Here is a 13,997-nt window from a genome sequence, read left to right on the forward strand (position 1 = left end):
AAATGCAGGCAGCCTCCAGAAGCTGGAAAAGGCAAGGAAACAGATCCTCCCCTAGAGCCTCCGGAGGAATGCAGCCCTGGGAGTCTATTTTAAACTCTGTCTTAGGAACTGTAAGATAGCAAATATGTGTTGTTTTAAACCACTAAGTTTGTGGTAATTTTTTATAGCAAGAACAGTAAGTAAACTAAAATATCTGTCTGTAATTAACTTCTGCCGGGACCCCCTCTCCGCTTCCCTGAAGGAGCGAGCTATGCCTGCAGGCTCACGTTCCATCTTGACTAGCAAGGTAGCGGCGGATACTGGAAAGACCTCTTTAGACAACTTCACAATTTTTAGCAAATTATGTTCCAAAACCATTTAACACGATTCAAATGGGTGTTAAATAGAGATGCTTTACCCTTGCAGAGAAGTTTCACATTAGATATACTTTACTAGGTTACAGTTAGATACTAAAACGTATTACAGATGTTAGATTAAATAAACACCTTAAATTCACTGGAGATAATTAACTTGGCACAGGGTAAGATTTCATGAGTGAGTGAACATGATGGTAACTTTATCTTTGAATTATTACTATGTTATTTGCTATATGGACTTTGATCAATGCTAACAATACAAACAGAGAATTCTTTTATTAACTAAGGAAGAATATACAATGCCACTAAACATAGAAGACCAAACAGGAAAAGCCCCCCCAGGGTGGCAACGCAAACGTCCTAACACACACTTTTTGTGGAATGTCAATACCTGTTCCAGTTCCTGCTCTGCATACTGCCTTCTACTCAGCTCACACTCGGCTCCTTCCCTTAGCTCTCTCAGCCGACAGGCCTCTTCCTTTGCGTAATTGATTTCATCCATCATTTTGCGCTCTAGATTTTGCTTTTCTACAGCAACGTTCCTGTTTTCTTCCTGTGCCTTTTCAAGCCTTACGGAATGATAAAAGTAAAAATTCCTCACCAAAGTTTCATCTTTTTTATGAAGAATAACTACGTATCAAGCAACAGAATACATGTTTCAATCCAAAATCACACTATTTTCTATTAATCTTACATCTGAATAGCAAAACAGCAGGTGGCCCATGGTATAGCTGTTTGGTTATCTTGAGCTCAAAATACAGTGATAGCAGGGAATCACTCTTCAAGCAGAGACTTCTAAGAAATTCATAATTCTCTAAATCATGTTAAAAATAAAATTTCACTAGGGGCGCCTGGGTGGCTCAGTCAGTTGGGCATCTGACTTTGGCTCCGGTCATGATCTCATGGCTCATGAGTTCTAGCCCTGCGTTGGGCTCTGTGCTGACAGCACAGAGCCTGGAGCCTGCTTCGGATTCTGTCTCTCTCTCTCTCTCTCTCTCTCTCTGCCCCTCCCCACTCACTCTCTGTCTCTCTCTCTCAAATATAAACATTAAAAAAATTAAACATTAAAAATAAAATTTCACTATACATATCACTCCACCTATATTTATTTCTACTGATCTGCCCATTTATTCACTAGAGCATACCTTTAATATAAATCTATAATTAGGACATTGTAAGTTTTATAAAAATATGAAGTGTACATACATTACTGATATGTGTAACAAACTAAACATAAGTGTGTAAGCACACACCCACATTACATTTTCACTAATTGTATTTGCCAACATAAATAATAAGACTTATAGCTTTTTAAACGTACCTCTCTTGTAAGTCCATGAGACTTTGCTCTGCGGTTTGTAAACTCTCCAAGTCTTTCATCATTTTTGCGACATGTTCTTTTGATGTCTTATTCTGTGTGTAAGCAAACCAGCACCCCCCAACACCAATTACTATAGAAACTGTGAGAATAAAATCCTTCATCCAGTTATGAGGCGGGCCTATGGAAAAAAATGCAGATGGTCAAATTAATCTTTGAGTGTAACAGAATCTTCATACAGAGGCATTTTGTAGTAGGTAGCTAAAACAAGCAAATGTTTTTTGATGAGCCTCCCATAAACAAGCTCCATTCTTTTAAAAACTATTTCTTCAAACAATCAAAGTGCTTATTGTAACACTGATGTACTAGACCCTCCAGAGGGCACAGATAAGCCCACATGGATGTACCACACCCCTGTGGCACAGGAGGCAGTAACAAAAGTTCTGGGGACCCTGAAAAGGCAAGAGTATCTCCAATCATGTCCTCTGTGGGGTGAAAGCAGGCATAAAGAATACCACCACTATCATCCCAACTGCTTTCCTTCAGTCAGGTTAGGGACATGTCATGCTTTGATACACACACTGGAAGCCTAATCATTCAACAAAAGAGCATTCCCCCCCCCCCCCCCACCCCAAGCAAGCAGTCATGTAATGAAGATTAGTCAGTGATTCTCAACCAAGGGCGATATCTCCCACGGTGGACATTTGACAATTTTTGCTTGCCACAGCAGGGAGGGTGTAAAATGGGTTGGGGGAGTTGCTACTGGTGTCTAGTGGGAAGAGGCCAGGGATGTTGCTAAACAGACAAAAACGCACAAGACACGTTCCTGCCCTGCTTCTGCCAGTGACAGAGAATTACCCAGGAATCATCCAGCCCAAATCATGAAGTGCCAAGGTTGAGTAACCATGAGTTAAATGATCACAACAAGTCATATTTTAGGTGCTATTTGCCAGAGATTTCTGGGTTACTAGCAGGAAAGAACAGGATCACCTTCTCCACCACTAGGCATGTCAGTAATTTCCAGCAGTTTCTACAGTAAGGAGTAAGGAGCCAGGGCCTACTGTCCTCAGTGATACAAAACACAGAAGTCACTAGTCAAATAACTTCCTAGTCTATCCCTGACTCTTAACACACACTAAGATTCAGAGGGCTCTCTGGAGTGATACACAATGATAACGAAGACAATGTAATGCATGATTTGCTCCCAAGAGATAGAGTTTACAGCGGAAAAACTACCGAACTGCCCAGACCTCCAGCATGTCTATGTTGTATGTGTGATGAAACACGGGGCTCCGTAGACATCAGGACTTCTCGTGCTCACTCAGGTTCGTGTGTGTTTACACTGTGTGAGGAATGCCAAGCCCTATGCCAGACACCCTATTTCCAGAGCTCACGCCCTCACCTCCAGTGAAACAGATGCACTGTGGAAGACCAAAGTCTCAAAAGGATTTATTTTTACTTCCGCCTCAGACTGAGAAGTTCAGCTCAAGTTCTAGTTTAAACATGAGCCCAGTTCAGGCCAAAATATTACTCACCAGAAATAACAATAAAGAGAATGGTCAAGTACCAAACTCTATAGTAAGCGCCACAAACAAAAAGATTTCAGCGAAAACTCCTTTACAATGTGTGTCTGTTCGTTTGACAGTGTTAGTTTGTTATAAATCTAATGCTGGTGTTGCCACTGCAGGGCTCATTCCCTCAAATAATAATTCTAAGACAAACACATTAAAAAGGTAACGCATCATTAACTTCTTTGCCGGTTTATTAAAACATTTGTTTTCAGCATTCTTTTGACTAGTTTGGTTTCTTTTCAAATGACATGAAATACTGTTTTGGCTTAGAGGGAGTTTGTTCCTGGCTTAATAAAATATAAATATTCCTGACCAAGTTGTATACAGAGGCAAGTTATATAGTTTCATTCCTATTTGCACCAATCATTCACATGAACAAATCAGACAGAATCTCACAGAAGACAATCCCCAACAGATTCAGCAGAAAACTTAGGGTGTCACCTCTGTGGAATGCCCGGCATTTCAGGAGTGTTCTATTTCCTAGGGTTTGTAATTTCCAACAACAGTGCATTTCCACCAACTCTCACAAAGCAGAGTTCCAGCTGTTTGACCAGCTGCTCTCAGCCTGAGCCAAAAAAGAACCACCAGTCCCATCATGGAATCTACCCAACGGCTCCAGTAACCCTTTTTTGGTAGTGTCACCCCCCAAACCGATCACAGAAACCTGCAAGTCTCCTAACTCCGAAAACTGAGGTAAAATAAATATTAGTTTCCTAATTTATCATTTCTGGAAGCCATTTTTCTTGTATTAATTGTTACTCCTTTTTGGCTTCTGAAAAATAGAATATAAAACCTCTAAAAATGTAGAATATTCAAATACTTTTCCCCAAAGCTTTTTAAAACTTGAAATTAAATAAACATATTAAACTTCCCTTCTGAAAAAAAAAAAGTATTCCTGTCAAAAGTAAAGAAATACAAGGTTTATTTTCCTTACAAATATGACATAATAATTTCTTAAATGTTCTTCTTCAATACAATCAAATAACATTCTCCATCTTGTGCTTTGCCAGGATGGTCTGTTATCATGGAAAATTTCAAGTGGATCTTCAGGAACCAGCTTGGCAATGTGACATTCCACATTTCAAGGACAGAAAATCTCACCCTATAAATCTTTTAAGATGATATTATATTTCCTTTATACCTAATAGACGATTTTCTTAGTGTTTTATCTTTCTTACTTTTTCTTCTTTAAATAACAGGGGTGGCTGGGTGGCTCAGTCAGTTAAGTGTCGGACTTTGGCTCAGGTCATGATCTTGAGGTTAGTGAGTACGAGCCCTGCGGTCAGCACAGAGAATGCTTCCGATCCTGTCTCCCTCTCCGCCCCTCCCCCACTCATTCTCATTCTCTCTCAAAAATAAATTAAAAAAAATAAATGACAAATATGTGATCTGATTATTCTTTTGCATCATACTCTGTGAGAGAGAATACTAACGTGTTAGAGGTCCAAACAAAACCACATCCAGCGCCTTGAGCTGAAGTTTTTGTCTGTGACTCCGATCGCTGATTTTCAACTGGGAGCTCATAAATGAAGGTTCATGCACTGCTATCCTGTTCATTCAAAAAATATATACATATTAAATGAAAATATTTCTAGTATGTAAATTTAAATACTTGAGCAATACATGTAATACTTTACACATTAGTGACGACCTACTACTGGTTAAGAGCTCATCCATGTGATTTAATACTTTACTAATATGTGTCAAAAAACTTCTCGGTGCAAACTTAGCTGTACAGACACCCTGCATTAATTATTTACTTGTTATGTTGACATTTTTGTTTTCTAAGGTTAAGTTTATGCTATAATTTACTTGAATGCAGAAATTTAACTAATGCAAAAGCATTTTATAACCATTAATTACCTCTGCATTTTATTATCATTTCACAGAGAACAAGAAAATTGTTAGGTAATTCACTTAACTTCAATAGCAAACTTTAAAATATACTTTTCAATCTAGATCGTATCACTTTTCTTTAAAAGTGTCTGAAAAACCTGTACCTTTACATTCTAATATGTAAACTGTTTATAAATTAAACAGAGTCCACGGAAGTCATAAGTGAGAATAAGAAGTCATCATGGTTGGGGGGAGAAAACAGACATTTATGTAATAGGAAATACTGAACCATTTCATTACCAATGAAAAAAAAAACATGTAGGGGGCCAAAAGGCACAGGTAAAAGAAGGAAATAAAATCACTTTGTTTTGGACGGCAAATCCAAGTTGCCCCATCATCAACTAACATTTCTTAACAACCAAGTATGACACCAATGAAGATCTTATAACACAAAGTCTAATAATAATCATATAATAGTTAATAACAATGACGATAAAAACAAGCATGTACTATATGCCCGGTCCTGGGTCAAAGGCTAAATCAAAATTGAAGAACACCTCAAATAGATACAAAATTCCCATTTCACAGATGAGGAAACTAAGGTAGGGAGAGATTGAGTAACTTGCCCAATTAGTAGCAAGAGGTGGGGCAGGGATTCAAACCCAAATATGTATGATTCCAATGACTGTACTCTGAATCCACTGCATTTTATTATGAAAGATACCAGAACGTGTGAGTGTGCAGAAGTTACAAAAACTCCTATAACTGCTACAGGCTTCCATAAATCTTTACAGTGTAAAGAACTCTTTCCCTTTGCAAAATGCCTTCCTTCATCTTCTCTGCAAGTACCTTTTGTGTATGGCTCCTGTTACACCTTTAACGTGACACTTCCCAAACTGCTGGAAGGCAGAGCTATGTCTTATCTCAGTATCCCCAAACCTAGCATTATGCTTGGCAAAAGTAGATGCTTGATAAATGTTTGTAGAATACATGAGTGAATGCATGGATGGATGCATGAATGAATTAACAGCAACAATACTGGTAGACTAAACTGAAGAGAAACAACGAGATGTAGTAAAAAGGATACCACATAACAGTTTTATACAAGGTTCAGTATGAGCCGGGGAGGTGGAAGTGGTTCTACCTGAGTGGGTGAGGATGTCAGGGGAGTTCACACAGGTCTGAAAGGAATGAGGAGGCATGCGTCAGGCGAAGAGAGCCTTAGTTTAAGCTCTGCTAATAAGAATTTCAGACTATAGAAAATCAGTAAAAGGCTTATGATAACCGCGATAACATAAAACTAACATAATTTGGGCTACCTATTGCAATGCGACAGTATTTTAATGTCACAGAAAGGAAACAATGAACTGCTGTAGGTACCTGTCCATCTGGAATGTGTAATACATTTTCTTACACATTCTTCTAAGTAGCTCTTGTACCTACAATTACCCTACAAAAAGTCCCATAACTCATATTGCTATTTAAGTTAATTGATACTTAAGTCCCTTTAAGCGAGTCCTCTAACTGCCATTACCCCTATGAAAGGGGCTTGATGATGGGTATTCTGGTTTCCCTTTCTTCTCCGCTCACAGAAGCTCCCGTGAGCTCACCTGAAAGCTGAACTTCTGTATTTATAACCTGTCTTTTCTGGTAACATGTTCACTATTTAAAAAAAAAAAAAAAAAATTGATCTTGATGAAGTGTGATGTTATTTCAACAATTCTCCAAGAAGCTGAGCTATCTCTGGTACCCCTTACTTAACCAAAGGAAAAAAAGTGGCTATAACATTTATTGCCAACACACTGAGCAACCTATTTCATTTCATGCTGTTGTCGTACAAAGAAACTTCCCAAAAGACGACATAAGAAAAATACTAGGAGTTCCTCATAACTAGGGTAACATACAACTCAAAACAAAAACAAAAACAAAACAACCCCAATCCCTAAACCCTAATCCTAAGTTTTAGCTTAGAAACTTATTTAAAAGCAAAAACCCTATCTTCATTTTGTCTTTTTTCCACCATCTAGTTGCACCTTGAACACACCAGATACTCAATACAGACTTGTTGAACTGACTCTTATTCCCATTATTTCCTCAATATAACCATATGCACAGCAAAACCAGTAAAATACTGATGTTGATGTTCAAAATATATTTACGGGAGATACGAAAATTTTCAACTCAATCCAAAATCTGAAGTCCAAAGAAACAACAGCCACTTATTTCAATAGAGTATGTGAGCAAATCGATTAGAAATACAATATGCATATTTCATCACAAATAATAATGAGATAATAAGGGATTAGAGTCTTTTTTAATTCAAGAAACATTTGAGAGAGGAATGAACATAAGCAAGTTCTGGTAGAATCGTTGCAAATTTTGACATTTGAGTCTTTAAAGATTTTTAAGTTAACTAATGGAGATTTAGAAAGTAAAATTTAGAAAATGAATAATTCCAGGCATCTAAGGGATAAACTGGAATCCTAGACTTTGGTATCAGATCTATCTAGGTTCAAGTGCTGAATTGGGCAAAATATGGTATCAGATCTATCTAGGTTCAAGGGCTGAACTGGGCAAAACATTTGACTTTTCTCTGATTTGCTTTTTATCTGCAAAATGGAGATAACAATACATACTTAATTTTAACCACGAAGTTTAAATGACATAATACAGAGTACCTTTATGTTATATACATTTTAAAATGGTTGCTATTAGGGATACATGGGTGACTCAGTCACTTAAGCGTCCAACTCTTGATTTCGGCTCAGATCATGATCTCACAGTTCGTGAGTTCAAGCTCTGCATTGGGCTCCTTACTGACAGCACTGGAGCCTGCTTGGGATTCTCTCTCTCTCTCTCTCTCTCTCTCTCTCTCTCTCTCTCTCTCTGTCACCTCCTTAGAATCAGAGGCGTGTGCTCTCTCTCTCTCTCAAAATAAATAAACTTAAAAAATGGCTATTATTTACATTTTGTTTATTAAGCTTTTTTTTGAGCTTTAACTTGTGGCCACCAATATTAAGTGACTATTATTATTAAAGAATACAATTAAGGGCGCCTGGGTGGCGCAGTCGGTTAAGCGTCCGACTTCAGCCAGGTCACGATCTCGCGGTCCGTGAGTTCGAGCCCCGCGTCAGGCTCTGGGCTGATGGCTCAGAGCCTGGAGCCTGTTTCCGATTCTGTGTCTCCCTCTCTCTCTGCCCCTCCCCCGTTCATGCTCTGTCTCTCTCTGTCCCAAAAATAAATAAACGTTGAAAAAAAAAAAAATTTAAAAAAAAAAAAAAAAAAAAAAAGAATACAATTAAGAAAGATCTGTACATTAACCCACTCAAATAGGTTTTTCATAAAGGTGGATTCACATCAAATGAATATGTTTTTGTTATTTTTCCACATGGTCAGAGGTTGGGCTTTTGACGTTATCTAACAAAGATGTAGTTGGCCTACCTTCTAATTCCAAAAATTACTTTCTTTGGGAATAAATTTTAAAAAGAGCTTGATTATTTAGACAAAGAAAAATGATTACAACTTACAAATTCACACCTTAAAAAATTAAAGAATGGATATGATATTTCCCTTGAGCCCTGAGTCACAGAGATAACTTATAAATTTGGCACAGAAAAGTAACATCTAGTATATAATTCTCCTTGAGTGAAAAAAAAAATACATTTGGATAATAAAGACTCACCTGGGAAGCGTTGTTCCTTTGACATTATTGTCTCTAAAATTCTTCTCATATTGGGGTAGTTCAACAAATTCTATCAACCACTGAAGCGTATCTTCAAGGGTCCAATTATGAACTGCAAGAGATAAAAGGGGAAGGCATATTTTAAACATAATTATCAGCTTGGAAACTTCACATAATTTACACATATATATTTATATACACATACATACACATGTATATAAAATTACTAAAACTTCGGAGGATGTTAGATTGAATTTTCAATTCAATCAACACAAAGTACTTAAATGATATCTGGCATTCTATGAGAAGCTGAAAACAGCGGAGACATACTTCCTATACTTAAGTTTATAATCTATAACAGAGAAAGCATGAAAGAAAAAGAATAAAATATTAGCGCGATTAATTCTAAAATAAGCATCTATGCAAAATTCATACAGGAGGAAATAATCCATCATTTCCCTGGTTGTAGAAAAACTTACAAGACATGTATCTATTCATTCATTCTTTCTTTCATTTAGTCATCCATCCACAGAATACTGTAAAGCTTGTGAATATCAGGTTCCATTCTAATGCAATGGAATATGGTAATAAGCAAATGCAGAAAATCCTTGCCCTCATGGGATGGGGGGGGGGACAATTTACAAGAGGAGGAAGAAAAGTGAAGAAAATTTCAGACAGTGATCAGCTATTAAGAAAGAAAGGAGAAAGATGTCAGGATCAGCCTCTGAGGAACTATTATCTGAACTGAGACCTAAAACTTTGCAAGGAGCCAACACTGTGATCATCCGGGAGAAAAATATCTCAAGCAGATGGAAAAGCTAGCAGTATAAAGGCCTTACTAAAGGAATGAACAACCTGTATTTGAGAAAAAGAAAGAGAAAGCAGAGGGGCCAGGTCATAGAAGACTTTAAAAAATTCTGGATATTTTTCTAATTTCAGTAAGAAGTGGGGGGGGGGTAAATAATCAATGTTTTTAAATCTATATTTACTCTTCAATGCGGATAATGGATTGTAGATTGTGTAGGAGACAAGACTGAAAGCCCAGAGCAGTAAGGAGAACATTCCTTTATATAGCAGTCCATACAAGCGGCTATATCACTCTTGGACTATGGTGTCAGTAGAGGATATGGTGACAAGTGGTCAGGTTTAGGATATATTGTGGGGAGAATGCTGTTAGATGTGTTCATGAAATAGATGGGGGCTGGTAGCTACAGGAAAGTAAAAAACAAACAAACAAAAACAAAACAAAAAAAAGTAGACAGGATAGTACCATCAACTGCAATATTAAAGAATGGGAGGAACAGACTGGGAAGACAAGCAAGGCAGGTGACAGAGATCAAAAGTTCTGTTTTTAGACATGTTATATTTGAAGGATATATTAGATATTTAAATGCGGACACATAGTAGCAGTCAGATATACAAGTCTGGAGCTTAGGGAAGAGTGCAATTAGAAACAGAGATATAAAAATTGAGAGTCTTCAGCATTTGGATGGTCTTTAGACCGAATGAGATCACCCAGGACACTGAACACAACTATTAATGGACTCCGGGAGACTGGCCCTAAATCATGAAGAAAATGATAGCTAACATCTTTTCTCCTGGACACTTATTTTGAATTAAGCCCTTTATATTCACATTGTTTTCCTTTAAGCCTTATTTAAAAACACACAAAACTTATGAAACACTAACATAATTATTTTCATTTATGGAGATGAGAAACTAAAAGGTTAATGGGACCAAGATAGATAGTAGCAGGACTGGATTTGAACCCAGGCCAACTGACTGTAGGACCTGACTCTATGCTATTCTGAGAGCAATAATATTAAATAGCAGTAGAGATGTAAACAAGCAGTTAAAGACTGGAAGCAATTCAGACATTTCTGCTTGAAGAATATGAAGGACAATGATGAGAGTATCCAAAGGGAAGGATGCAAGTGTCCTTAAAAAATTAAGAGCTCCAGACTGTCTGCATTTAGTTTGAGGTTTGGGGAACACAAAGTGCTTATAGACTCCCCTGCTTGTGCTCACGCTCTCTCTCTCAAAAATAAATAAACATTAAAAAATTAAAAAAAAAATAAAAGCAGATCTGGGAATCCATCTGTGTATGCATAAATCTGAGAAATACCTTCCTGATAAACTACAGAAAATTAGGAATTCACTTCTGCAAGCAAAGCTAAATTTTCACAATCTGCCTTTTTCATTAAGTGTTCTTTAGAGAAGAAGCTTCAATAAGTCACAACAAGAAAGCAGCTAGCAAAAATTCATTTAAAACCTACATATGGTAATTGATTATTTTATACTGAGACAAAACTTGGACTATTTAAAAATTTTTCTCTCCTTCATGTGTTCCTGGCATAAGCTTGGACACATGCCTGAGGCTGCTGTATCCATTTAGCCAAATAACTTAGAATACCAGCTAAAGGTTCAGGCCCTCGGTGCTTTCCAATGAATTTAATAAATTCGAAATAGCCTTTTTTCTCTTAAGTTGCTTCCCATTCAACATGAACTGCACTGAGAATTACTTGTCTTGATTGCCAAGAAACCAACATGCAGCTGCACCTCGTACACCCACACAAAAATCTCAGCCAAGAAAACAGGAGAAGATTCTCTCTGTCATTTCCATGGCTGTTCAACTGATCAACAACAGAAGTCCCTGATCTCAACACTCCAGCATATCAGAATATTCCTTCAATTCCCAATGAGCCAGGATAGAAAGGAAGAAAAATCTAATGAAAAAAAAAAATACATATTTAAAGTGCCCAAATCCTAATGTCACTCTACTCTGTAAACAGAATATTCTAGTGGTTCTAAAGTCATTTCTTTTACAATGAATCTTTAAAACAACAAAATTCTAACAAAGAGCACACAGTTTACTTTGGGAGGAAGCTCATTTCTTCTTGTGCTTTTTGGTTTCTTTGGTGATGCCTAGTAAATACCTTCACTTTTCATGACCAGGACTTGTATTTTATATTAGCTTTCTCTGCTCCAAATATACTAGTTGCCTTTCAATTCTTAGGAGAGGTCATACGATGTCCTTCCTCAGGGCCTTTGCACCTGCTATTTCCTCAATATAGAGACTCTTTTCTCCATCGCTGACTCATCTTTGTCTATTTACTTTACCAAGACTTCCAATCTCAGTTAAAACCTTAATTCCTCAAGGGAGCCTTCCCAAACACTGCTATTGGTCATAAATCACTCGGTACTTTTTAGGCATAGCATTAACTGTAATTATTTATTTGTATGATTATTATTTCAACATCTGTTTATTTCACTAAAGCACACGTTTTTTTGCTCATCATTCTATTCCTAGCATTTGGTACACAAAAGATGTTCAACAAATTATCTGTTGGATCCTCTAGAATACATGAATTAGAACATGCTTAATTGACAGATACTATGAAAATCTATTTTCACATTTTAGTGAAGAGACCCAAATAAAAAGTATCTGTAGTTACACATTTAAGAATTATCTGGTTCCTTGTCACCTGCCTCTCAATTGCTTTCACATATGCTGTTGCTACACAGCACTTCCACCAGAGGGCGGCCAGAGGAGGAGAGCGTATTTCGTTAAAAACTAAAAATTTCCGTATTTGCAAAGCTCCAGCAAAGCCGATTTCCGTGCTGTTACCTTATGTGGTTTCTGCTAGAAATCATGTCACTGAGTGACTTTTGACATTTATTCCAAGGCAAGTAGAAAGACCTCCGGAACAGGAAGAGACCTGATTCTGGTCCCAGCTGTATCACTGATTTACCACAGCCAGGTTATTAAATGCAACTCAGTTTCTTCACATATAAAATGATAAAATCAGGCTAGACCATCTTTTAAAATTCACTCAAATTTGGGGCACCCGGGTGGCTCAGTCGGTTACGGGTCAGACTTTGACTTAGGCCAAGATCTCATGGTTCATGGGTTCAAACCCCGCGTCGGGTTCTGTGCTGACAGCTTGGAGCCTGGAGCCTGCTTCAGACTCTGTGTTTCCCTCCTCCCTACCCCCTCCCCAGCTCATGCTCTCTCTCTTCTCTCAAAAATAAATGTTAAAAAAAATTTTTTTTTAATTCATTCAAATTCTGATTCCATTATAACAAACAAAAGTTGGTGTTTAAAATATTACTAAACTGCTGGCCTAGAAAGTAGATTATAAAATACTGATGGTGCGTCTGGGTGGCTCAGTCAGTTAAGCGTCCAACTTTGGCTCAGGTCATGATCTCGTGGTCCCGGAGTTCGAGCCCCACGTTGGGCTCTGTGCTGACAGCTCAGAGCCTAGAGCCTGCTTCAGATTCTGCATCTCCCTCTCCCTCTCTGACCCTCCCCTGTTCATGTTCTCTCTCTCCCAAAAATAAACACAAAAACATTAAAAAAATAATAAAAAAAATACTGACAGGGGAAAAGTGCCTCTAAGAACTTTCAGGACAGCAACAAAAACTGCTGCTAATGTTTATCATGTGCGTATTAAATACCAGGAGATTTGCAAACATTATTTCAAATACTCGTTGCAACAACCCTTGAAGTAGGTACTTTGATCACCACACTGAACTTAAAAGTCTATGAAGGTGACGTTCTTAATTAGACCTAACAGATTAGTAAAGGATCAAAGCAGCTTTCAGACCAAGTTTGCTTCCGGAGCTGTCAACCACTGGGCAGTCACACTGTCTTCTTAGAGTTAGGTAAATGCTCCCAATAATCAAATTACGTGCCGCAAGTACACAGTTTATGTTCCGGTCACCTTTGCAGCCATACCTGCAGCTTTCTGAATGTACCACACTCCCCCATGCCACTCCTTCCACCTGGGATGGTCTTCCCTTCTTCCTTCTGTGCCCAGCATGTTCTTCCATAGCCTTTAATTCTCAGATCAGGAAGTCCCTCCTCCACCAAGTTTTCCCTACCCATCAATTCCCAGATCATAGTCGCTCTTCTTTGTGCTCCAGATCACATGCACATACTTCTGCCACAGGACCTGTCACATACTCTCACGCGACCACTCATGCCTGTCTTACCCCCAGGTGATGAATTCCTAGAGGGCACGAACCTGTTCTTTTACCTAATACAGTAGTTGTCAACACCCAAAAGCCACACTCCTTTGATACAGGATTGTACATTTTATTATATTTTCATATATATCCTCATTTAACTCCCCATGTTCACATTTGAGAGATAGCTGTTCTCTCTAGTCTATACAGAGGACTGTGGCCAAAAGAGGCCCAAGTAATTACATATGTGGTCGCATCTGTCTATT

The 13,997-nt window shown here is 38.0% G+C and overlaps 1 protein-coding gene across 2 annotated transcripts in view; it reads right to left on the reverse strand.

The window, feature by feature from the left end:
• The window catches only part of STIM2 (stromal interaction molecule 2), a 151,642-nt gene that overhangs the window by 22,207 nt on the left and 115,438 nt on the right, over window positions 1-13,997 (reverse strand). For both annotated transcript variants that reach the window (XM_043572823.1, XM_043572822.1), the window contains exons 4-7: window positions 8,764-8,875; window positions 4,679-4,794; window positions 1,678-1,855; window positions 748-925 (exon numbers count right to left, since the gene is read on the reverse strand). In XM_043572823.1, coding sequence (XP_043428758.1) covers window positions 748-925; window positions 1,678-1,855; window positions 4,679-4,794; window positions 8,764-8,875 — 584 coding nt within the window. The remainder of the gene's footprint in view (window positions 1-747; window positions 926-1,677; window positions 1,856-4,678; window positions 4,795-8,763; window positions 8,876-13,997) is intronic.

Source organism: Prionailurus bengalensis, chromosome B1 (assembly GCF_016509475.1).
Source record: "Prionailurus bengalensis isolate Pbe53 chromosome B1, Fcat_Pben_1.1_paternal_pri, whole genome shotgun sequence".
NCBI lineage: Eukaryota > Metazoa > Chordata > Mammalia > Carnivora > Felidae > Prionailurus > Prionailurus bengalensis.